The sequence below is a fragment of the Salmo trutta genome, unplaced genomic scaffold (genome assembly GCF_901001165.1).
Source record: "Salmo trutta unplaced genomic scaffold, fSalTru1.1, whole genome shotgun sequence".
Classification (NCBI taxonomy): Eukaryota; Metazoa; Chordata; class Actinopteri; order Salmoniformes; family Salmonidae; genus Salmo; species Salmo trutta.
The window spans coordinates 192176-216829 of NW_021823195.1; the positions used below are offsets into that span (position 1 = coordinate 192176).

At 41.7% G+C, this 24654-nt stretch overlaps 1 protein-coding gene and 10 non-coding genes across 11 annotated transcripts in view; all 11 read left to right on the forward strand.

Moving 5' to 3' along the window:
* Positions 1 to 1341: 1341 nt before the first annotated feature.
* On the forward strand, positions 1342 to 1414 carry trnai-uau (transfer RNA isoleucine (anticodon UAU)). Its single transcript has one exon. It is a non-coding gene; the product is annotated as a tRNA-Ile (tRNA).
* Positions 1415 to 3040: 1626 nt separating this feature from the next.
* On the forward strand, positions 3041 to 3113 carry trnav-uac (transfer RNA valine (anticodon UAC)). Its single transcript has one exon. It is a non-coding gene; the product is annotated as a tRNA-Val (tRNA).
* A 764-nt stretch (positions 3114 to 3877) lies between these two features.
* Positions 3878 to 3950, forward strand: trnav-uac (transfer RNA valine (anticodon UAC)). Its single transcript has one exon. It is a non-coding gene; the product is annotated as a tRNA-Val (tRNA).
* A 564-nt stretch (positions 3951 to 4514) lies between these two features.
* trnav-uac (transfer RNA valine (anticodon UAC)) lies at positions 4515 to 4587 on the forward strand. The gene has a single exon. It is a non-coding gene; the product is annotated as a tRNA-Val (tRNA).
* A 141-nt stretch (positions 4588 to 4728) lies between these two features.
* On the forward strand, positions 4729 to 4801 carry trnaa-ugc (transfer RNA alanine (anticodon UGC)). The gene has a single exon. It is a non-coding gene; the product is annotated as a tRNA-Ala (tRNA).
* Positions 4802 to 6187: 1386 nt separating this feature from the next.
* Positions 6188 to 6260, forward strand: trnav-cac (transfer RNA valine (anticodon CAC)). The gene has a single exon. It is a non-coding gene; the product is annotated as a tRNA-Val (tRNA).
* A 134-nt stretch (positions 6261 to 6394) lies between these two features.
* On the forward strand, positions 6395 to 6467 carry trnas-cga (transfer RNA serine (anticodon CGA)). The gene has a single exon. It is a non-coding gene; the product is annotated as a tRNA-Ser (tRNA).
* A 769-nt stretch (positions 6468 to 7236) lies between these two features.
* On the forward strand, positions 7237 to 7309 carry trnav-uac (transfer RNA valine (anticodon UAC)). Its single transcript has one exon. It is a non-coding gene; the product is annotated as a tRNA-Val (tRNA).
* Positions 7310 to 7874: 565 nt separating this feature from the next.
* Positions 7875 to 7947, forward strand: trnav-uac (transfer RNA valine (anticodon UAC)). Its single transcript has one exon. It is a non-coding gene; the product is annotated as a tRNA-Val (tRNA).
* Positions 7948 to 8514: 567 nt separating this feature from the next.
* On the forward strand, positions 8515 to 8587 carry trnaa-agc (transfer RNA alanine (anticodon AGC)). The gene has a single exon. It is a non-coding gene; the product is annotated as a tRNA-Ala (tRNA).
* A 10089-nt stretch (positions 8588 to 18676) lies between these two features.
* The window catches only part of entpd1 (ectonucleoside triphosphate diphosphohydrolase 1), a 69150-nt gene continuing 63172 nt past the window's right edge, over positions 18677 to 24654 (forward strand). The window contains exon 1 of the mRNA XM_029748220.1: positions 18677 to 19005. Coding sequence (XP_029604080.1) covers positions 18990 to 19005 — 16 coding nt within the window. The 5' untranslated portion in view covers positions 18677 to 18989. The remainder of the gene's footprint in view (positions 19006 to 24654) is intronic.

Sequence of the window (24654 nt, forward strand, 5' to 3'; positions counted from 1 at the left end):
TTGGAAATTTGAACACGTGCCATGAATATCTGTAGAAATTCGCTTTTACTCCTTGCAGATAATTGTAGCAGCAGTTTCTGTGGTGTAGTGGTTATCACGTTTGCTTCACACACGCGAAAGGTCCCCGTTTTGAAACCGGGCGGAAACAGAGTTCGTTGACACAATGCAATGAGTACCGTATTTATACAGAAAATAGTTATTTTCATAAATGCCTTATTTTGGAAAATTCGAACACGTGCCATGAATATTGGTAAAATTCGGTTTATTCCTTGCAGATAATTGTAGCAGCAGTATCTGTAGTGTAGTGGTTATCATGTTTGCTTCACACGCGAAAGGTCCCTGGTTTGAAACCAGGCGGAAACAACGCTCATTGACACATTCAAGAAGTGCTATAGTGGTGACAGAGAATTTCATTAATGCCTTATTTTGGAAATTCGAATACGTGCCATGAATATCTATAAAATTCGGTTTACTCCTTGCAGATAATTTCAGCAGCAGGTTCTGTATTGTAGTGGTTATCACGTTCGCTTTACACGCGAAAGGTCCTCGTTTCGAAACCGGGCAGGAACAGTGCTCTTTGACAACTGCAGTAGGTACTGTAGTTTGAACAAAGAATAGTTATTTTCATAAATGCCTTATTTTGGAAATTTTAACACGTGTCATGAATATCTGTAAAATTCGGTTTACTCCTTGCAGATAATTGTAGGAGCAGTTTCTGTAGTGTAGTGGTTATCACATTCACTTAACACGCGAAAGGTCCTCGGGTGGAAACAGTGCTCTTTGACACGTGAAGTAGGCTCTGTACTTTTAACAGAGAATAGTTATGTTCATAAATGCCTAATTTTGGAAATTTGAACACGTGCCATGAATATCTGTGAAATTCGGTTTACTCCTTGCAGATAATTGTAGCAGCAGTTTCTGTAGTGTAGTGGTTATCACATTCGCTTCACACACGAAAGGTCCCCGTTTTGAAACCGGGCGGAAACAGAGTTTGTTGACACATGCAATGAGTACCGCATTAATACAGAAAATAGTTATTTTCATAAATGCCTTATTTTGGAAATTCGAATACGTGCCATGAATATCTGTAAAATTCGGTTTACTCCTTGCAGCTAATTTTAGCAGCAGTTTCTGTAGTGTAGTGGTTATCACGTTCGATTCACAAGCGAAAGGTCCCCGTTTTGAAACCTTGCGGAAACAGAGTTCGTTGACACATGCAATGAGTACCGCATTTATACAGAAAATAGTTATTTTCATAAATGCTTTATTTTGGAAATTCGAATACGTGCCATGAATATCTGTAAATTTCGGGTTTACTCCTTGCAGTAAAATCAAGCAGCAGTTTCTGTAGTGTAGTGGTTATCACGTTCGCTTTATACATGAAAGGTCCTCGATTCGAAACCGGGCGGAAACAGTGGTCTTTGACACGTGAAGTAGGCACTGTACTTTTAACAGAGATTAGTTATTTTCATAAATGCCTAATTTTGGAAAATCGAACACGTGCCATGAATATCTGTAAATTTCGGTTTACTCCTTGCAGTAAAATCAAGGAGCAGTTTCTGTAGTGTAGTGGTTTTCACGTTCGCTTTACACGAGAAAGGTCCCTGGTTCGAAACCTGGTGGAGACAGTGCTCTTTGACACGTGCAGTAGGTTCTGTACTTTTAACAGAGAACAGTTATTTTCATAAATGCCTAATTTTGGAAATTCGAACACGTGCCATGAATATCTGTAAAATTCGGATTACTCCTTGCAGCTAATTGTAGCAGTAGTTGCTGTGGTGTCGTGGTTATCACGTTTGCTTCACACGCGAAAGGTCCCCGTTTTGAAACCGGGCAGAAACAGAGTTCATTGACACATGCAATGAGTACTGAATTTATAAAGAAAATATTTATTGTCATAAATGCCTTATTTTGGAAATTCGAATACCCACAATGAATATCTGTAAAATTCAGTTTACTCCTTGCAGTAAAATCAAGCAGCAGTTTCTGTAGTGTAGTGGTTATCACGTTAGCTTCACACGCAAAAGGTCCCTGGTTTGAAACCAGGCGGAAACAGTGCTCTTTGACCAGTGCAGTAGGCACTGTACTTTTAACAGAGAATAGTTATTTTCATAAATGCCTTATTTTGGAAATTCGAACACGTGCCATGAATATCTGTAAAATTCGGTTTATTCCTTGCAGATAACTGTTGCAGCAGTTTCTGTAGTGTAGTGGTTATCAAGTTTGCTTCACATGCGAAAAGCCCCTGGTTCGAAACCAGACTCAAAAAACGCTCATTGACACATTCTAGAAGTACTATAGTGTTTATAGAGATTTATTTTCATAAATGCCTTATTTTGGAAATTCGAATACGTGCCATGAATATCTGTAAAATTCGGTTTACTCCTTGGAGCTAAATGTAGCAGCAGTTTCTGTAGTGTAGTTGTTATCACGTTCGCTTTACATGCGAAAGGTCTTCGGTTTGAAACCGGGCAGAAACAGTGCTCTTTGACAACTGCAGTAGGTACTGTAGTTTCAACAGAGAATAGTTATTTTCATAAATGCCTTATTTTGGAAATTTGAACACGTGCCATGAATATCTGTAAAATTCGTTTTACTCCTTGCAGATAATTGTAGCAGCAGTTCTGTGGTGTAGTGGTTATCACGTTTGCTTCACACGCGAATGGTCCCCGTTTTGAAACCGGGCGGAAACAGAGTTCGTTGACACATGCAATGAGTACCGTATTTATACAGAAAATAGTTATTTTCATAAATGCCTTATTTTGGAAATTCGAACACGTGCCATGAATATTGGTAAAATTCGGTTTATTCCTTGCAGATAATTGTAGCAGCAGTATCTGTAGTGTAGTGGTTATCATGTTTGCTTCACACGCGAAAGGTCCCTGGTTTGAAACCAGGCGGAAACAACGCTCATTGACACATTCAAGAAGTGCTATAGTGGTGACAGAGAATTTCATTAATGCCTTATTTTGGAAATTCGAATACGTGCCATGAATATCTATAAAATTCGGTTTACTCCTTGCAGATAATTGCAGCAGCAGGTTCTGTATTGTAGTGGTTATCACGTTCGCTTTACACGCGAAAGGTCCTCGGTTCGAAACCGGGCAGAAACAGTGCTCTTTGACAACTGCAGTAGGTACTGTAGTTTCAACAGAGAATAGTTATTTTCATAAATGCCTTATTTTGGAAATTTTAACACGTGTCATGAATATCTGTAAAATTCGGTTTACTCCTTGCAGATAATTGTAGGAGCAGTTTCTGTAGTGTAGTGGTTATCACATTCACTTAACACGCGAAAGGTCCTCGGGTGGAAACAGTGCTCTTTGACACGTGAAGTAGGCTCTGTACTTTTAACAGAGAATAGTTATGTTCATAAATGCCTAATTTTGGAAATTTGAACACGTGCCATGAATATCTGTGAAATTCGGTTTACTCCTTGCAGAAAATTGTAGCAGCAGTTTCTGTAGTGTAGTGGTTATCACATTCGCTTCACACACGAAAGGTCCCCGTTTTGAAACCGGGCGGAAACAGAGTTTGTTGACACATGCAATGAGTACCGCATTAATACAGAAAATAGTTATTTTCATAAATGCCTTATTTTGGAAATTCGAATACGTGCCATGAATATCTGTAAAATTCGGTTTACTCCTTGCAGTTAAATCAAGCAGCAGTTTCTGTAGTGTAGTGGTTATCACGTTTGCTTTACACGCGAAAGGTCAACGAAAGGTCAACGCTCAGAAACTACGCTCATTGACACATTCAAGAAGTACCATGGTGGTAACAGAGAATTTCATTCATTCCTTATTATGGAAATTCGAACACGTGCCATGAATATCTGTAAATTTCGGTTTACTCCTTGCAGCTAATTTTAGCAGCAGTTTCTGTAGTGTAGTGGTTATCACGTTCGCTTTACACGCGAAAGGTCCTCGGTTCGAAACCGGGCAGAAACAGTGGTCTTTGACAACTGCAGTAGGTACTGTAGTTTCAACAGAGAATAGTTATTTTCATAAATGTCTTATTTTGGAAATTTGAACACGTGCCCTGAATATCTGTAAAATTCGTTTTACTCCTTGCAGATAATTGTAGCAGCAGTTTCTGTGGTGTAGTGGTTATCACGTTTGCTTCACACGCGAAAGGTCCCCGTTTTGAAACCGGGCGGAACAGAGTTCGTTGACACATGCAATGAGTACCGCATTTGTACAGAGAATAGTTATGTTCATAAATGCCTTATTTTGGAAATTCGAATACGTGCCATGAATATCTGTAAAATTCGGTTTATTCCTTGCAGATAACTGTTGCAGCAGTTTCTGTAGTGTAGTGGTTATCAAGTTTGCTTCACATGCGAAAGGCCTATGGTTCGAAACCAGACGAAATCAACGGTCATTGACACATTCAAGAAGTACTATAGTGGTTATAGAGATTTATTTTCATAAATGCCTTATTTTGGAAATTCGAATACGTGCCATGAATATCTGTAAAATTCGGTTTACTCCTTGGAGCTAATTTTAGCAGCAGTTTCTGTAGTGTAGTGGTTATCACGTTCGCTTTACATGCGCAAGGTCCTCGGTTCGAAACCGGGCAGAAACAGTGCTCTTTGACATCTGCAGTAGGTACTGTAGTTTCAACAGAGAATAGTTATTTTCATAAATGTCTTATTTTGGAAATTTGAACACGTGCCATGAATATCTGTAAAATTCATTTTACTCCTTGCAGATAATTGTAGCAGTAGTTTCTGTAGTGTAGTGGTTATCACGTTCGCTTTGCACGCGAAAGGTCCTCGGTTCGAAACCGGGCCGAAACAGTGCTCTTTGACAACTGCAGTAGGTACTGTAGTTTCAACAGAGAATAGTTATTTTCATAAATGTCTTATTTTGGAAATTTGAACACGTGCCATGAATATCTGTAAAATTCGGTTTACTCCTTGCAGATAATTGTAGCAGCAGTTTCTGTAGTGTAGTGGTTATCACATTCGCTTCACACACGAAAGGTCCCTGTTTTGAAACCGGGCGGAAACAGAGTTTGTTGACACATGCAATGAGTACCGCATTAATACAGAAAATAGTTATTTTCATAAATGCCTTATTTTGGAAATTCGAATACGTCCCATGAATATCTGTAAAATTCGGTTTACTCCTTGCAGTTAAATCAAGCAGCAGTTTCTGTAGTGTAGTGGTTATCACGTTTGCTTTACACGCGAAAGGTCAACGAAAGGTCAACGCTCAGAAACTACGCTCATTGACACATTCAAGAAGTACCATAGAGGTAACAGAGATTTATTTTCATAAATGCCTTATTTTGGAAATTCGAATACGTCCCATGAATATCTTTAAAATTCGGTTTACTCCTTGCAGTTAAATCAAGCAGCAGTTTCTGTAGTGTAGTGGTTATCACGTTTGCTTTACACGCGAAAGGTCAACGAAAGGTCAACGCTCAGAAACTACGCTCATTGACACATTCAAGAAGTACCATAGAGGTAACAGAGAATTTCATTAATTCCTTATTTTGGAAATTCGAAAACGTGCCATGAATATCGGTAAAATTCGGTTTACTCCTTGCAGTTAATTGTAGCAGCAGTTTCAGCAGTGTAGTGGTTATCACGTTTGCTTCACACACGAAAGGTCCCTGTTTTGAAACCGGGCGGAAACAGAGTTTGTTGACACATGCAATGAGTACCGCATTAATACAGAAAATAGTTATTTTCATAAATGCCTTATTTTGGAAATTCGAATACGTGCCATGAATATCTGTAAAATTCGGTTTACTACTTGCAGTTAAATCAAGCAGCAGTTTCTGTAGTGTAGTGGTTATCACGTTTGCTTTACACGCGAAAGGTCAACGAAAGGTCAACGCTCAGAAACTACGCTCATTGACACATTCAAGAAGTACCATGGTGGTAACAGAGAATTTCATTCATTCCTTATTATGGAAATTCGAACACGTGCCATGAATATCTGTAAATTTCGGTTTACTCCTTGCAGCTAAATATAGCAGCAGTTTCTGTTGTGTAGTGGTTATCACGTTCACTTAACACGCGAAAGGTCCTCGGGTGGAAACAGTGCTCTTTGACACGTGAAGTAGGCACTGTACTTTTAACAGAGAATAGTTATTTTCATAAATGCCTAATTTTGGAAATTCGAACACGTGCCATGAATGTCTGTAAAATTCGGTTTACTCCTTGCAGATACTTGTTTATGTAGTGTAGTGGTTATCACGTTCGCTTCACACGCGAAAGGTCCCTGGTTCGAAACCGGGCGGAAACAACGCTCATTGACACATTCAAGAAGTACCATAGTGGTAACAGAGAATTTCATGAATTCCTTATTTTGGAAATTTGAACACGTGCCATGAATATCTGTAAAATTCGGTTTACTCCTTGCAGATTATTGTAGCAGTAGTTTCTGTAGGTTAGTGGTTATCAAGTTCGCTTCACATGCGAAAAGTCCCTGGTTCGAAACCAGGTGGAAACAATGCTCATTGACACATTCAAGAAGTAATATAGTGGTAACAGAGATTTATTTTCATAAATGCCTTATTTTGGAAATTCGAATACATGCAATGAATATCAGTAAAATTCGGTTTACTCCTTGCTGTAAAATCAAGCAGCAGTTTCTGTAGTGTAGTGGTTATCACGTTAGCTTCACACGCGAAAGGTCCCTGGTTTGAAACCGGGCGGAAACAGCGCACATTGACGCATTCAAGAAGTAAAATAGTGATAACAGAGATTTATTTCCATAAATGCCTTATTTTGGAAATTCGAATACATGCAATGAATATCAGTAAAATTCGGTTTACTCCTTGCTGTAAAATCAAGCAGCAGGTTCTGTAGTGTAGTAGTTATCACGTTCGCTTCACACGCGAAAGGTCCCTGTTTCGAAACCGGGCGGAAACAACGCTCATTGACACATTCAAGAAGTACCATAGTGGTAACAGAGAATTTCATTAATTCCTTATTTTGGAAATTCGAATACGTGCCATGAATATCTGTAAAATTCGGTTTACTCCTTGCAATTAATTGTAGCAGCAGTTTCTGTATTGTAGTGGTTATCAAGTTTACTTCACACGTGAAAGGTCCCCGTTTTGAAACAGGGCGGAAACAGAGTTCGTCGACACATTCAATGAGTACCGCATTTATACAGAAAATAGTTATTTTCATAAATGCCTTATTTTGGAAATTCGAATACGTGCCATGAATATCTGTAAAATTCGGTTTACTCCTTGGAGCTAATTTTAGCAGCAGTTTCTGTAGTGTAGTGGTTATCACGTTCGCTTTACACGCGAAAGGTCCTCGGTTCGAAACCGGGCAGAAACAGTGGTCTTTGACAACTGCTGTAGGTACTGTAGTTTCAACAGAGAATAGTTAGTTTCATAAATGTCTTATTTTGGAAATTTGAACACGTGCCATGAATATCTGTAAAATTCGTTTTACTCCTTGCAGATAATTGTAGCAGCAGTTTCTGTGGTGTAGTGGTTATCACGTTTGCTTCACACGCGAAAGGTCCCCGTTTTGAAACCGGGCGGAAACAGAGTTCGTTGACACATGCAATGAGTACCGCATTTGTACAGAGAATAGTTATGTTCATAAATGCCTTATTTTGGAAATTCGAATACGTGCCATGAATATCTGTAAAATTCGGTTTATTCCTTGCAGATAACTGTTGCAGCAGTTTCTGTAGTGTAGTGGTTATCAAGTTTGCTTCACATGCGAAAGGCCCCTGGTTCGAAACCAGACGAAATCAACGGTCATTGACACATTCAAGAAGTACAATAGTGGTTATAGAGATTTATTTTCATAAATGCCTTATTTTGGAAATTCGAATACGTGCCATGAATATCTGTAAAATTCGGTTTACTCCTTGGAGCTAATTTTAGCAGCAGTTTCTGTAGTGTAGTGGTTATCACGTTCGCTTTACACGCGCAAGGTCCTCGGTTCGAAACCGGGCAGAAACAGTGCTCTTTGACATCTGCAGTAGGTACTGTAGTTTCAACAGAGAATAGTTATTTTCATAAATGTCTTATTTTGGAAATTTGAACACGTGCCATGAATATCTGTAAAATTCATTTTACTCCTTGCAGATAATTGTAGCAGCAGTATCTGTAGTGTAGTGGTTATCACGTTCGCTTTGCACGCGAAAGGTCCTCGGTTCGAAACGGGCCGAAACAGTGCTCTTTGACAACTGCAGTAGGTACTGTAGTTTCAACAGAGAATAGTTATTTTCATAAATGTCTTATTTTGGAAATTTGAACACGTGCCATGAATATCTGTAAAATTCGTTTTACGCCTTGCAGATAATTGTAGCAGCAGTTTCTGTGGTGTAGTGGTTATCACGTTTGCTTCACACGCGAAAGGTCCCCGTTTTGAAACCGGGCGGAAACAGAGTTCGTTGACACATGCAATGAGTACCGCATTTATACAGAAAATAGTTATTTTCATAAATGCCTTATTTTGAAAATTTGAATACGTGCCATGAATATCTGTAAAATTCGGTTTACTCCTTACAGCTAAATCTAGCAGCAGTTTCTGTGGTGTGGTGGTTATCACGTTCGCTTAGCATGCGAAAGGTCCTTGGTTCGAAACCGGGCGGAAACAGTGCTCTTTGACACGTGCAGTAGGTCCTGTACTTTTAACAGAGAATAGTTATTTTCATAAATGCCTTATTTTGGAAATTCGAACGCGTGCCATGAATATCTGTAAAATTCGGTTTACTCCTTGCAGATAATTGCAGCAGCAGGTTCTGTATTGTAGTGGTTATCAAGTTCACTTCACATGCGAATTGTCCTTGGTTTGTACCAGGCGGAAACAATGCTCATTGACACATTCAAGAAGTACCATAGTGGTAACAGAGAATTTCATTAAATCCTTATTTCGGAAAATTAAATACGTGTCATGAATATCTGTAAAATTCGGTTTACTCCTTGCAGATAATTGCAGGAGCAGTTTCTGTAGTGTAGTGGTTATCACGTTCGCTTCACACACGAAAGGTCCCTGGTTCGAATCCGGGAGGAAACAACGCTCATCGACACATTCAAGAAGTACCATAGTGGTAACAGAGAATTTCATTAATTCCTTATTTTGGAAATTCGAACACATGCCATGAATATCTGTAAAATTCGTTTTACTCCTTGCAGCTAATTTTAGCAGCAGTTTCTGTAGTGTAGTGGTTATCACATTCACTTAACACGCGAAAGGTCCTCGGGTGGAAACAGTGCTCTTTGACACATGAAGTAGGCACTGTACTTTTAACAGAGAATAGTTATGTTCATAAATGCCTAATTTTGGAAATTTGAACACGTGCCATGAATATCTGTAAAATTCGGTTTACTCCTTGCAGATAATTGTAGCAGCAGTTTCTGTAGTGTAGTGGTTATCACACACGAAAGGTCCCTGTTTTGAAACCGGGCGGAAACAGAGTTTGTTGACACATGCAATGAGTACCGCATTAATACAGAAAATAGTTATTTTCATAAATGCCTTATTTTGGAAATTCGAATACGTGCCATGAATATCTGTAAAATTCGGTTTACTCCTTGCAGTTAAATCAAGCAGCAGTTTCTGTAATGTAGTGGTTATCACGTTTGCTTTACACGCGAAAGGTCAACGAAAGGTCAACGCTCAGAAACTACGCTCATTTACACATTCAAGAAGTACCATGGTGGTAACAGAGAATTTCATTCATTCCTTATTATGGAAATTCGAACACGTGCCATGAATATCTGTAAAATTCGGTTTACTCCTTGCAGCTAATTTTAGCAGCAGTTTCTGTAATGTAGTGGTTATCACGTTCGTTTTACACACGAAAGGTCCTCTATTTTAAACCAGGTGGAAACAGTGCTCTTTGACAAGTGCAGTAGGCACTGTACTTTATCAGAGAGTAATTATTTTCATCAATGCCTAATTTTGGAAAGTTGAGTATGTGCCATGAATATCTGTAAAATTCGTTTTACTCCTTGCAGATAATTGTAGCAGCAGTTTCTGTAGTGTAGTGGTTATCACATTTGCTTCACACGCGAAAGGTCCCTGGTTCGAAACCGGGCGGAAACAACGCTCATTGACACATTCAAGAACTTCTATAGTGGTAACAGAGAATTTCATTAATGCCTTATTTTGGAAATTCGAATACGTGCCATGAATATCTGTAAAATTCGGTTTACTCCTTGCAGATAATTGTAACAGCAGTTTCTGTAGTGTAGTGGTTATCACGTTCGCTTCACACGCGAAATGTCCCTGGTTCGAAAACGGGGCGGAAGCAATGCTCATCGACACATTCAAGAAGTACTATAGTGGTAACAGAGAATTTCATTAATGCCTTTTTTTGGAAATTCGAATACGTGCCATGAATATTGGTAAAATTCGGTTTAATCCTTGCAGCTAATTTTGGCAGCAGTTTCTGTAGCGTAGTGGTTATCACGTTCGCTTTACACACGAAAGGTCCTCGATTTGAAACCAGGCTTGAAACAGTGCTCTTTGACACGTGCAGTAGGCACTGTACTTTTAACAGAGAATAATTATTTTCATAAATGCCTAATTTTGGAAATTCGAACACGTGCCATGAATATCTGTAAAATTCAGTTTACTCCTTGCAGATAATTGTAGCAGTAGTTTTTGTAGTGTAGTGGTTATCACGTTTGCTTCACATGCGATAGGTTCCTGGTTCGAAACCGGGCGGAAACAACGCTCGTTGACACATTCAAGAAGTACCATAGTGGTAACAGAGAATTTCATTCATTCCTTATTATGGAAATTCGAACACGTGCCATGAATATCTGTAAAATTCTGTTTACTCCTTGCAGTTAATTGTAGCAGCAGTTTCTGTAGTGTAGTGGTTATCACGTTCGCTTCACACACGACAGGTCCCTGGTTGGAACCCGGGCGGAAACAATGCTCCTTGACACATTCAAGAAGTACTATAGTGGTAACCGAGAATTTCATTAATGCCTTATTTTGGAAATTCGAACACGTGCCATGAATATCTGTAAAATTCGGTTTACTCCTTGCAGATAATTGTAGCAGCAGTTTCTGTAGTGTAGTGTTTATCACGTTCGCTTCACATGCGATAGGTTCCTGGTTCGAAACTGGGGCGGGAACAATGCTCAATGACACATTCAAGAAGTACCATAGTGGTAACAGAGAATTTCATTATTCCTCATTTTGGAAATTCGAATACGTGCCATGAATATCTGTCAAATTCGGTTTACTCCTTGCAGATAATTGTAGCAGCAGTTTCTGTAGTGTAGTGTTTATCACGTTCGCTTCACACGCGAAAGGTCCTCTGTTCGAAACCGGGTGGAAACAGTGCTCTTTGACCAGTGCAGTAGGCACTGTACTTTTAACAGAGAATAGTTATTTTCATAAATGCCTAATTTTGGAAATTCGAATACGTGCCATGAATATCTGTAAAATTCGGTTTACTCCTTGCAGCTTATTGTAGCAGCACTTTCTGTAGTGTAGTGGTTATCACGTTCGCTTCTACACGCGAAAGGTCCCTGGTTCGAAACCGGGTGGAAACAACGCTCATTGACACATTCAAGAAGTACTATAGTGGTAACAGAGAAATGTATTAATGCCTTATTTTGTGGTGTAGTGGTTATCATGTTCGCTTAACACGAGAAAGATTCCCGGTTTCATACTGGGTCATCAATTTGCACACAATACCCCATAATGGCAGAGAAAAAACAGGTTTTTAGAAGTTTTTGCAAATGTATTAAAAATAAAATCAGAAATACCTTATTTACAAAAGTATTCAGACCCTTTCCAATGAGACTCAAAATTGAGCTCAGGTGCATCCTGTTTCCACTGATCATCCTTGAGATGTTTCTCCAACTTGATTGGAGTCCACACACCTGTCTATATAAGGTCCTACAGCTCGCTATTTACATTGACCTCCCCCGATTTGTTTTGTACACTGCTGCTACTCGCTGTTTATTGTCTATGCAATGTCACTTCACCCCTACCTACATGTACAAATTACCCCCTGTATATAGCCTCGTTATTGTTATTTTATTGTGTTAATTTTTATTATTTTTAATTTGGTCTATTTGGTAAATATTTCTTAACTCTTCTTGAACTGCACTGTTGGTTAAGGGCATGCGCATGTGGCAAATAAAGGCCAATATTTGAGGCCTGAGCCCTAGGACCATGCTTCAGGACTACCTGGCCTGATGACTCCTTGCTGTCCCCAGTCCACCTGGCCGTGCTGCTGCTCCAGTTTCAACTGTTCTGCCTGCGGCTATGGAACCCTGACCTGTTCACCGGACGTGCTACCTGTCCCAGAGCTGCTGTTTTCAACTCTCTAGAGACAGCAGGAGCGGTAGAGATACTCTGAATGATCGGCTATGAAAAGCAAACTGACATTTACTCCTGAGGTGCTGACCTGTTGCACCCTCGACAACCACTGTGATTATTATTATTTGACCCTGCTGGTCATCTATGAACATTTGAACATCTTGGCCATGTTCTGTTATAATCTCCACCTGGCACAGCCAGAAGAGGACTGGCCACCCCTCATAGCCTGGTTCCTCTCTAGGTTTCTTCCTAGGTTCTGGCCTTTCTAGGGAGTTTTTCCTAGCCACCGTGCTTCTATACCTGCATTGCTTTCTGTTTGGGATTTTACGCTGGGTTTCTGTACAGCACTTTGTGACATCAGCTGATGTAAGAAGGGCTTTATAAATAGATTTGATTGATAATCAAATGGCTACCAGACTATTTGCATTGTTACAAACAATGCAAAGAAACAAACAAAAAAACACAATTTGTTAGGAATACGTAAAACTTCAGCCTTGTTCTCCGGCGCCATCTTGATAGCGCTCTGTTATGTATTTGCTGTGGAATATTAGGTTTTGTTGTGTAATTGTTAGATATTCCTTGTTAGATATTAGGTTTTGTTGTGTAATTGTTAGATATTCCTTGTTAGATATTAGGTTTTGTTGTGTAATTGTTAGATATTCCTTGTTAGATATTAGGTTTTGTTGTGTAATTGTTAGATATTCCTTGTTAGATATTAGGTTTTGTTGTGTAATTGTTAGATATTCCTTGTTAGATATTGCTGCACAGTCGGAACTAGAAGCTCAAGCATTTCGCTACATTCACAATATCTGCTAACCATGTGTGTATGTGACCAATAAAATACAATTATTTGATTTGATTTGCCTAACCCAAATGAATGATGATTGGTTGAAAGACATTGATGATAAGCAGATTGTGGAGCTGATGATTGGTTGAAAGACATTGATGATGAGCAGATTTGTGGAGCTGTACTGTTAGATTTCAGGGCAGCCTTTGACATTATTGACCATCATATTTTTGGGTTGAAAAAACATATTATGGCTTTTCATCCTCTGCCAAACTGTGGATTCAGAGCTATCTAATATATCTCAAAGGGTTTTCTTTAATGGAAGTGTCTCTAATGTCAAACATGTACAGTGTGGTGTACCGCAGGGCAGCTCTCTAGGCCCTCTATTCTTTTCTATTGTTACCAATGACCTGCCACTGGCATTAAACAAAGCATGTGTGTCCATGTATGCTGATGACTCAACCATATACGCATCAGCAACCATAGCTAATGAAGTCACTGAAACCCTTAACAAAGAGTTGCAGTCTGTTTTGGAATGGGTGGACAGTAATAAACTGGTCCTGAACATGTCTAAAACTAAGAGCATTGTATTTGGTACAAATCATTCCCTATGTTCTAGACCTAAGCTGTATCTGGTAATGAATGGTGTTTCTGTTGAACAAGTTGAGGAGACTAAATTACTTGGCGTTACCTTAGATTGTAAACGATCATGGTCAAAACATATAGATTAAATTGTTGTAAAGATGGGCAGAGGTCTCTCCGTAATAAAGAGATGCTCTGATTTTTTGACACCATATTCCAAAAAGCAAGTCCTGCAGGCTCTAGTTTTATCTTATCTTGATTATTGTCCAGTCATATGTTCAAGTGCTGCAAAGAAACACCAAGTTAAGCTGCAGCTGGTCCAGAACAAAGGCATGTCTTGCCCTTCATTGTAATCAGACGGCTGATATAAATACTAGGCATGCCAGTCTCTCTTGGCTAAGAGTTGAGGAGAGACTGACTGCAACACTTCTTCTTTTTATGAGAAACATTAATGTGTTGAAAATCCCAAATTGTTTGCATAGTCAGCTTACACACAGCTCTCTACACACATTTACCCCACCAGAGGTCTTTTCACAGTCCTCTAATTCAGAACAAATTCCATAAAGCATACAGTAATATATAGAGCCATAATTGCATGGACCTCCATCCCATCTCATATTGCTCAAATAAACAGAAAACCTGGTTTAAAAAACAGATAAAGGGGTGGCAGGTAGCCTAGTGGTTAGAGTGTAGAGGCGGCAGGTAGCCTAGTGGTTGGAGTGTAGAGGCGACAGGTAGCCTAGTGGTTAGAGTGTAGAGGCTGCAGGTAGAAAACGGAACATAGAATGCCCACCCTAGTCACACCCTGGCCTAACCAGGGTGAACAAAACCTTCTCTATGGCCAGTGCGTGACAGTACCCCCCCCCCCCCCCCAATGGTGCAGACTCCGGCCGCAAAACCTGACTCTAAAGGGGAGGGTCCGGGTGGGCCTTCCTTACGGCGGCGGCTCTGGTGCGGGACGTGGACCCCGCTCCACCTTCGGCTTGGCCCACTTAGGTGGCGCCTCTGGAGTGGGGACCCTTGCCGCTGACCCCGGACTGGGGACCCTCGCAGCGGGCCCCGGATAGGCGGGCGACTCTGGCAGCTCTGGACAGGCGGGCGACTCTGGCAGCTCCGGACAGGCGGGCGACTCTGGCAGCTCCGGACAGGCGGACGACTCTGTCAGCTCCGGACAGGAAATGCGCACTGGAGGCCTGATGCGTGGGACTGGCTTTGGAGGTGCCAGACTGGTAACATGCACCTCAGGGCTAGTGCGAGGAGCAGGAACAGGACGTGCTGGACTGGGCAGGCGCACTGGAGGCCTGATGTGTGGGACTGGCTTTGGAGATGCCAGACTGGTAACACGCATCTCAGGGCTAGTGCGAGGAGCAGGAACAGGACGTACTGGGCTATGGAGGCGTACCGGAGATCTGGAGCTCAGGGCTGGCACACACCATCCTGGCTGGATGGTCACTATAGCCCGGCACGGGCGGAGTGCTGGCACAGGGCGAACTGGACTGTGCTGGAGAATGATGGCTGCCGTGCGTAGAACAGGCGCAGGGTAGGCTGGACCTAGGAGATGCACTGGTGGCCAGATGTGCTGCGCCGGCGCACTTCTCCCTGGCTGAGTGCCCACTCTAGCATGGCAACGCTGAGGAGCCTGTATTGACCGCACTGGGCTATAGCTGCGCATTGGGGACACAGTGCGTAACTCAGCATAACAGGGTGCCTGCTTGATCCGTCGCTCCCCATAATAAGCACGGGGAGTTGGCTCAGGTCTCCAACCTGACATACCCCAACTCCCCATGTGCCCCCCCCCCCCAGCCAGGGAGAAGTGCGCCGGCGCAGCACATCTGGCCACCAGTGCATCTCCTAGGTCCAGCCTACCCTGCGCCTGTAGCTCCCTTAACTTGTCCTCCCAGAATCGACGTTCCGACTTCCATGTCCATCCTTCTCCCCGGTGCTCCAATCCACTCTGCTTGGTCTTCTTTTGGTGGGTGGTTCTGTAACGGTTGTCGAAAGGAGTAGACCAAGGCGCAGCGTGGTGAGTGCTCATCATTAACTTTTTAATAGAACACTTTCAACAAAACAAGAAAATGAAGGACAGCGAAACAGTTCTGTCAGGAACAGGAACTAAACAGAAAGTAACCACCCACAAAACCCAAAGGAAAACAGGCTGCCTAAGTATGGCTCCCAATCAGAGACAACGATAGACAGCTGTCCCTGATTGAGAGCCATACCCGGCCAAAACAGAGAAATACACAAAAAATAGAAAACGGAACATAGAATGCCCACCCTAGTCTCACCCTGGCCTAACCAAAATAGAGAACAAAACCCTCTCTATGGCCAGGGCGTGACACCTGTAAAACTAGTTAATCACAGTGAGTCCCCTCCTCTCCTGTAAAACTAGTTAATCACAGTGGGTCCCCTCCTCTCCTGTAAAACTAGTTAATCACAGTGGGTCCCCTCCTCTCCTGTAAAACTAGTTAATCACAGTGGCTCCCCTCCTCTCCTGTAAAACTAGTTAATCACAGTGGGTCCCCTCCTCTACTGTAAAACTAGTTAATCACAGTGGGTCCCCTCCTCTCCTGTAAAACTAGTTAATCACAGTGGGTCCCCTCCTCTCCTGTAAAACTAGTTAATCACAGTGTGTCCCCTCCTCTTCTGTAAAACTAATTAATCACAGTGGGTCCCCTCCTCTCCTGTAAAACTAGTTAATCACAGTGGGTCCCCTCCTGTCCTGTAAAACTAGTTAATCACAGTGGGTCCCCTCCTCTCCTGTAAAACTAGTGAATCACAGTGGGTCCCCTCCTCTCCTGTAAAACTAGTTAATCACAGTGGGTCCCCTCCTCTCCTGTAAAACGAGTTAGTCACAGTGAGTCTCCTCCTTTCCTGTAAAACAATTTTGTCTGAGGGAATAAACGTTATTATCCATAAACTGATTAAACTTTTTATGTAATTATTGTTTTAAGTACAGTGTACCAAATCCTGAGGGAATAAACTCTACTATTTATTTGAATAAACAGGGTAAACTGTGCTATCATGTGATCCATGTTTTAAGTGTTATAAGTATTATAAATAATCATGTTTTAAGTGTTATAAGTATTATAAATAATCATGTCTTAAGTGTTATAAGTATTATAAATAATCATGTTTTAAGTGTTATAAGTATTATAAATAATCATGTCCCTGGGTGGGATCGAACCATTTCTCAATATGGCAGAAAAGGTCATCAAAATGGTGCTACAGCTAAACACGACTGGCCACCGCGTGTTAGTCTAACGTGATAACCACTACACTACAGAAACTGCTGCATCTACAAGGAGTAAACATATTTTTACTGATATTCGTTGCATGTATTTGAATTCCTATAATAAGGCACTCATGAAAAGCGGAGCTTTCTGTTTCAGCCCGGTTTCTAACCGTGGACATTTTGTTTGTGAGGCGAACACGATAGGCACTAGAGACCCAGGTGCAGCGGAGGATGTGTTCATCTTGAAAGATTTTAATGGACCGAATGAACACTTAATAAACCAAAAACGACCAGCAACAGTTCTGTCAGATTACAAAACTAAACAGAAAACATTCACCCACAAAACCCAAAGGAAAAACAGGCTGCCTAAGTATGACTCCCAATCAGCAACAACCATGTACAGCTGTTCCTGATTGGGAGCCATACCAGGCCGAAACAAAGCAATCCCAAACATAGAAAAACAGACATAGAATGCCCACCCAAATCACACCCTGACCAAACCTAAATAGCGACATAAAAAGGATCTCTCAGGTCAGGGCGTGACACTAACAATGTTCTCTCCTCTCTGTATCTCTGTCTCTCTTTCCCTCTCATCACCCCCACCCACCCTCTCTGTCTCAATCTTTCTGCCTCTCTCTCACTCTCTCTGACTGTCTCACTCTCTCCCACCATCTCTGTCTGTCTTCTTAACCCTTCCCCTTTTGTTATTAGTCAACCAGTCTGTGTGTTTGAGGAACTAAAAGAGCTGAATAATCACTTTCAGACTATCAAAATGAATAATTAGGAAACATTGAAGAAACACCAAAGAGAAACGGTGAAAATATGATTATACAGTGAAGGAAAAAAGTATTTGATCCCCTGCTGATTTTGTACGTTTGCCCACTGACAAAGAAATGATCAGTCTATAATTTTAATGGTAGGTTTATTTGAACAGTGAGAGACAGAATAACAACAAAAAAATCCAGAAAAACGCATGTCAACAATGTTATAAAATGATTTGCATCAAATACTTTTCCCCCCCACTCTATATGAATACACAAACACACACACATACACCAACACACACACATTTAGATGTACCCAGCCCTCCTTGAATCCAGAGAGAGGAACAGAGAGGAGGGTGTGTTGAGGGGTGGTTGGAGGTGGGGAGAGAAGAGAGAGGGGGATAAGGGAAGAGAGAGGGGGAAGAGGGTAGAGAGGGGGGAGGAGAGAAGAGAGAAGGGGAGGAGGGTAGAGGGAGGGGGGAGTGTTGAAGTGAGGTTGGAGTGGGAGGAGAGAAGAGAGAGGGGGAGGAGGGAAGAGAGGGAGAGGAGGGTAGAGAGGGGGGAGGAGAGAAGAGAGAGGGGAGAGTGTTGAGAGGTTGGAGTGGGAGGAGAGAAGAGAGGGGGGAGGGAAGAGAGAGGAGGAGGAGGAGGGAAGAGAGAGGAGGAGGAGGAGGGAAGAGAAAGGGGGAGTGTTGAGGTGAGATTGGAGTGGGAGGAGAGAAGAGAAGAGAGAGGTGAGGAGAAAAGAGAGAGGGGGGAGTGTTGAGGTGAGGTTGGAGTGGGAGGAGAGAAAAGAGAGGAGAGAGGGGAGGAGAGAAGAGAGAGGGGAGGAGAGAAGAGAAGAGAGAGGAGGGAGTGTTGAGAGGTTGGAGTGGGAGGAGAGAAAAGAGAGGGGGAGGAGGGTAGAGAGGGGGAGGAGGGTAGAGAGAGGGGGAGGAGGGAAGAGAGGGGAGGGTAGAGAGAGGGGGGAGGGGAGGAGAGAAGAGAGAGGAGGGAGTGTTGAGAGGTTGGAGCGGGAGGAGAGAAAAGAGAGGGGGAGGAGGGTAGAGAGAGGAGGCTGGCAGCTTGTTCTAATAAAGAGCCTGTTGATAGATAGAGGTGCAGCGTAAGGGTGGAGGAGAGAGCAGTGTGTGTTAAAGAGAGCGAGGTAGGGAAGGAGGGGAGAGAAAGGGAGGAGAAGAGAGAGAGGAGAGAGGAAAGGAAGGAAGAAAGAGAGCAAAGAGAGCCATTTGTGTGTCAGAGAGAAGAGGGGGGGGAGAGAGAGGGGGGAAGGTTATAGAGAGCAAGAGGGGAGAGGAAGAGAGAATAGAAAGACTATTATATCACTGCTAAGCGATACAGACCATGGCTGAACAGAGAGGTAGGATTACAGCTCTGCCTGACACACACACACACACACACCACTTCCTTTGGTGTGACATTACCGTGACAACGTTACAATTGATGCAGTAAAGGTCAATGGAACGCAGGACACTGTTCTAAATAGTCCCTGAATGTTCTAAATGGTCCCTGAATATTCTAAATAGTGTCTGAATGTTCTAAATGGTCCCTGAATGCTCTAAATAGTGTCTGAATGTTCTAAATAGTGTCTGAATATTCTAAATAGTGTCTGAATGTTCTAAATTGTATCTGAATGTTCTAAATAGTATCTGAATGTTCTAAATAGTGTCTGAATGTTCTAAATACAGTCTGAATATTCTAAATAGTTTCTGAATGTTCTAAATCGTGTCTGAATGTTCTAAATAGTTTCTGAATATTCTAAATAGTGTCTGAATGTTCTAAATAGTGTCTCAATGTTCTAAATAGTGTCTGAATGTTCTAAATGGTCCCTAAATGTTCTAAATAGTGTCTGAATGTTCTAAATAGTGTCTGAATATTCTAAATAGTGTCTGAATGTTCTAAATAGTATCTGAATGTTCTAAATAGTGTCTGAATATTCTAAATAGTGTCTGAATGTTCTAAATAGTATCTGAATGTTCTAAATAGTGTCTGAATGTTCTAAATACAGTCTAAATATTCTAAATAGTGTCTGAATATTCTAAATAGTGTCGGAATGTTCTAAATAGTATCTGAATGTTCTAAATAGTGTCTGAATGTTCTAAACAGTGTCTGAATATTCTAAATAGTGTCTGAATGTTCTAAATACAGTCTGAATATTCTAAATAGTGTTTGAATGTTCTAAATCATCCCAGAATGTTCTAAATAGTGTCTGAGTGTTCTACAGCAGGTGCCTGAGGGTTCTAATGAATGTAGAGTTAGGTTCAGTGTCTGGTTTTGTGTTAGGGTTAGGTGTTAGTTCTAAGGGGCTTCAGAGATTTGAGGATCGTTTTAGGTTAGTATGTATGGTATGATGTCTGTCCTCCAAGCTCCCATAATGCTTTGCTTTCTCAAAGAGGAAGCCAACTTCCTGTTGCTGAGTCATGTCAGTCAGAGTGTCCTGCTTTAACAGGAAGTGACTAGATGAGAGACCATCTGTGAGGGTTGAGGTTAGTTTCTTTAGGTTCAGCATTCTTTTAAGGGTGTTCAGTCTCAGAGAACAGTGGAAGGGTTAGACAACAGTGGAATTTGATGTATTTGTATTTATTATGGATACATTTATTATGCCAAAGCAGCAGCTACTCTTCCTGGGGTCCAGCAAAATTAAGGCAGCTTGTACAATTTTAAAAACATTACAATACATTCACAGCACACTGTGTGCCCTCAGGCCCCTACTCCACCACTACCACATATCTACAGTACTAAATCCATGTGTATGTATAGTGTGTGTGTGTGTGTGTGTGTGTGTGTGTGTGTGTGTGTGTGTGTGTGTGTGTGTGTGTGTGTGTGTGTGTGTGTGTGTGTGTGTGTGTGTGTGTGTGTGTGTGTGTGTGCCAATGTTTCTGTTGCTTCACAGTCCCCGCTGTTCCATAAGGTGTTTTTTTAATCTGTTTTTTAAATAAATGTTTACTGCTTGTGTCAGTTACTTGATGTGGAGTAGAGTTCCATGTAGTCATGGCTCTATGTAGTACTGTGCACCTCCCATAGTCTGTTCTGGACTTGGGGACTGTGAAGAGACCTCTGGTGGCACGTCTTGTGGGGTATGTATGGGTGTCTGAGCTGTGTGCCAGTTGTTCAAACAGACCTCTGGTGGCATGTCTTGTGGGGTATGTATGGGTGTCTGAGCTGTGTGCCAGTAGTTTAGACAGACAGCTCAGTGCATTCAACATGTCAAAACCTCTCAGAAATACAAGTAGTGATGAAGTCAATCTCTCCTCCACTTTGAGCCAGGAGAGATTGACATGCATATTATTAATATTAGCTCTCTGTACATCCAAGGGCCAGCCGTGCTGCCCTGCTCTAAGACAATTGCAATATTCCTAAGTCCTTTTTGTGGCACCTGACCACACGACTGAACAGTAGTCAAGGTGCGACAAAACTAGGGCCTGTAGGACCTGCCTTGTCGATAGTGTTGTTAAGAAGGTAGAAACTAGGGCCTGTAGGACCTGCCTTGTTGATAGTGTTGTTAAGAAGGTAGAAACTAGGGCCTGTAGGACCTGCCTTGTTGATAGTGTTGTTAAGAAGGTAGAGACTAGGGCCTGTAGGACCTGCCTTGTTGATAGTGTTGTTAAGAAGGTAGAGCAGCGCTTTATTATGGACAGACTTCTCCCCATCTTAGCTACTGATGTATCAATATGTTTTGACCATGAGTTTACAATCCAGGTTTACTCCAAGCAGTTTAGTCACCTCAACTTGCCATAACAGGGGAGGTTAGCATTTTATATCATACCCCTAAAACATGCTAACCTCTCACCATTACAAAAACAGGGGAGGTTAGCATTTTATATCCTACCCCTAAAACATGCTAACCTCTTACCATTACAATAACAGGGGAGGTTATCATTTTATATCATACCCCTAAAACATGCTAACCTCTCATCATGACAATAACAGGGGAGGTTAGCATTTTATATCATAACCCCAAGACATGCTAACCTCTCACCATTACAATAACAGGGGAGGTTAGCATTTTATATCATACCCCTAAAACATGCTAACCTCTCACCATTACAATAACAGGGGAGGTTATAATTTTATATCATACCCCTAAAACATGCTAACCTCTCACCCTTACAATAACAGGGGAGGTTATCATTTTATATCATACCCCTAAAACATGCTAACCTCTCACCATAACAATAACAGGGGAGGTTAGCATTTTATATCATACCCCTAAAACATGCTAACCTCTCACCATTACAATAACAGGGGAGGTTAGCATTTTATATCATAACCCGAAGACATGCTAACCTCACACCATTACAATAACTGGGGAGGTTAGCATTTTAAATCATACCCCTAAAACATGCTATCCTCTCACCATTACAATAACAGGGGAGGTTAGCATTTTATATCATAACCCCAAGACATGCTAACCTCTCACCATTACAATAACAGGGGAGGTTAGCATTTTAAATCATACCCCTGAAACATGCTAACCTCTCACCATTACAATAACTGGGGAGGTTAGCATTTTAAATCATACCCCTAAAACATGCTAACCTCTCACCATTACAATAACAGGGGAGTTTAGCATTTTATATCATACCCCTAAAACATGCTAACTTCTCACCATTACAATAACAGGGGAGGTTAGCATTTTATATCATACCCCTAAAACATGCTAACCTCTCACCATTACAATAACAGGGGAGGTTATCATTTTATATCATACCCCTAAACATGCTAACCTCTCACCATTACAATAACAGGGGAGGTTAGCATTTTTATCATACCACTAAAACATGCTAACCTCTCACCATTACAATAACAGGGAGGTTAGCATTTTATATCATACCCCTAAAACATGCTAACCTCTCACCATGACAATAACAGGGGAGGTTAGCATTTTTGGGGGGTGTGATATTATGCCTCTGTAACGTTCTCACTCATCATGTAGTCATTGCATGCTATGGATATGGGACCAATACTTAACTGTTTACTACTCTAATACATGTATAACTGAATTTGGGGGACTGTGTACAGGAACATGTATGAACGGTTCCCCCGACGGGGTTGAAAACAGCCCTCAGGTTAAAGCTGCTAGTCTGCTGGTTCACCTCATATTCATTGTAGCATTTCAGATCCAAAGTGCTGGAGTCCAGACCCAGAACAACAAACGACTGGTCACTGTCCCCATCTTCAACCTAGACTAAAACTACCACTTTCCATCGTTTAGTTCACTAGCTAACTAGCTAGGTGGTTTCAGTTTTGCTTAGCAACGAGGGCATAGGAATTATTATTATTTTATTTTTTTATTTCACCTTTATTTAACCAGGTAGGCCAGTGGAGAACAAGTCCTTTATTTAACCAGGTAGGCCAGTGGAGAACAAGTCCTTTATTTAACCAGGTAGGCCAGTGGAGAACAAGTCCTTTATTTAACCAGGTAGGCTAGTTGAGATCAAGTCCTCATTTACATCTGCGACCTGCCAAGATAAAGCAGAGCAGTAGGAAAGCATTATTCACCTCCACAAAATGCTGTTCACATTGATATCCATACTGAATGAAGCAGTTAAGGGACCTCACATTGATATCCATACTGAATGAAGCAGTTAAGGGACCTCACATTGATATCCATACTGAATGAAGCAGTTAAGGGACCTCACATTGATATCCATACTGAATGAAGCAGTTAAGGGACCTCACATTGATATCCATACTGAATGAAGCAGTTAAGGGACCTCACATTGATATCCATACTGAATGAAGCAGTTAAGGGACCTCACATTGATATCCATACTGAATGAAGCAGTTAAGGGACCTCACATTGATATCCACACTGGATGAAGCAGTTAAGGGACCTCACATTGATATCCATACTGAATGAAGCAGTTAAGGGACCTCACATTGATATCCATACTGAATGAAGCAGTTAAGGGACCTCACATTGATATCCATACTGAATGAAGCAGTTAAGGGACCTCACATTGATATCCATACTGAATGAAGCAGTTAAGGGACCTCATGGGCATTTTTTTGTAACATAATTTAAGGGGGAAATTAACTTTAAAATATTTGGTTCTTAAGGTGAAGGCAACTTTAACGGAAAACATACGGGGAAAATGTGTGTGTGTGTGTGTGTGTGTGTGTGTGTGTGTGTGTGTGTGTGTGTGTGTGTGTGTGTGTGTGTGTGTGTGTGTGGTGTGTGTGTGTGTGTGCGTGTGTTGCCAGTGTTTCTTATTATCAGTAGTAAGCTCACACTCCCTCTGACACACACACACACACACACATACGCGCGCACACACACACACACACAAAGACAAAACACAGGGAATTCCAATCGGTAACAATGATGATTTCTCAAACTGCCTGACCAATCACACTCCAACATAAACAACTAACGAATGGAGTCCCAACTTCCTCTTCCTCAAACACAAACACATGTTGCTTAGAGCCAGACATTGTTTCCCCCTAATTAGCCCCTTTCAGGGTTTAACACACAGACACACACACACTTCAGCTGGTTTCCATGCCGACAGCCTGCACTGCCCAGGCTTGGAGAGGAAATGCCAAACTCTGTATCTCAGCGCCTCTTCCTCTGAAATGCACACACACACACACACACACACACACACACACACACACACACACACACACACACACACACACACACACACACAGGGCTGCAACTCTGTTCTTTTTAGATGGACTAACCTCCTGGTTCTAGAAAAATCAATCATATCACATAGTTAACTGTTAGCTCTCTCCCTCTCTCTCTCTCTTCCTTTCTCTCTCTCTCCCCCTCTCCCCCTCTCTCCCACTCTCTCCCTTCCTCTCTCCCCCTCTCTCTCCCTCTCCCTCCCTCTCTCTCCCTCTCTCTATACCTCTCTCTATTCCTCTCTCTATTCCTCTCTCTCTCTCTATACCTCTCTCTATACCTCTCTCTATCCTCTCTCTCTCTATTCCTCTCTCTATTCCTCTCTCTCTAATCCTCTCTCTATACCTCTCTCTCTCTATTCCTCTCTCTATACCG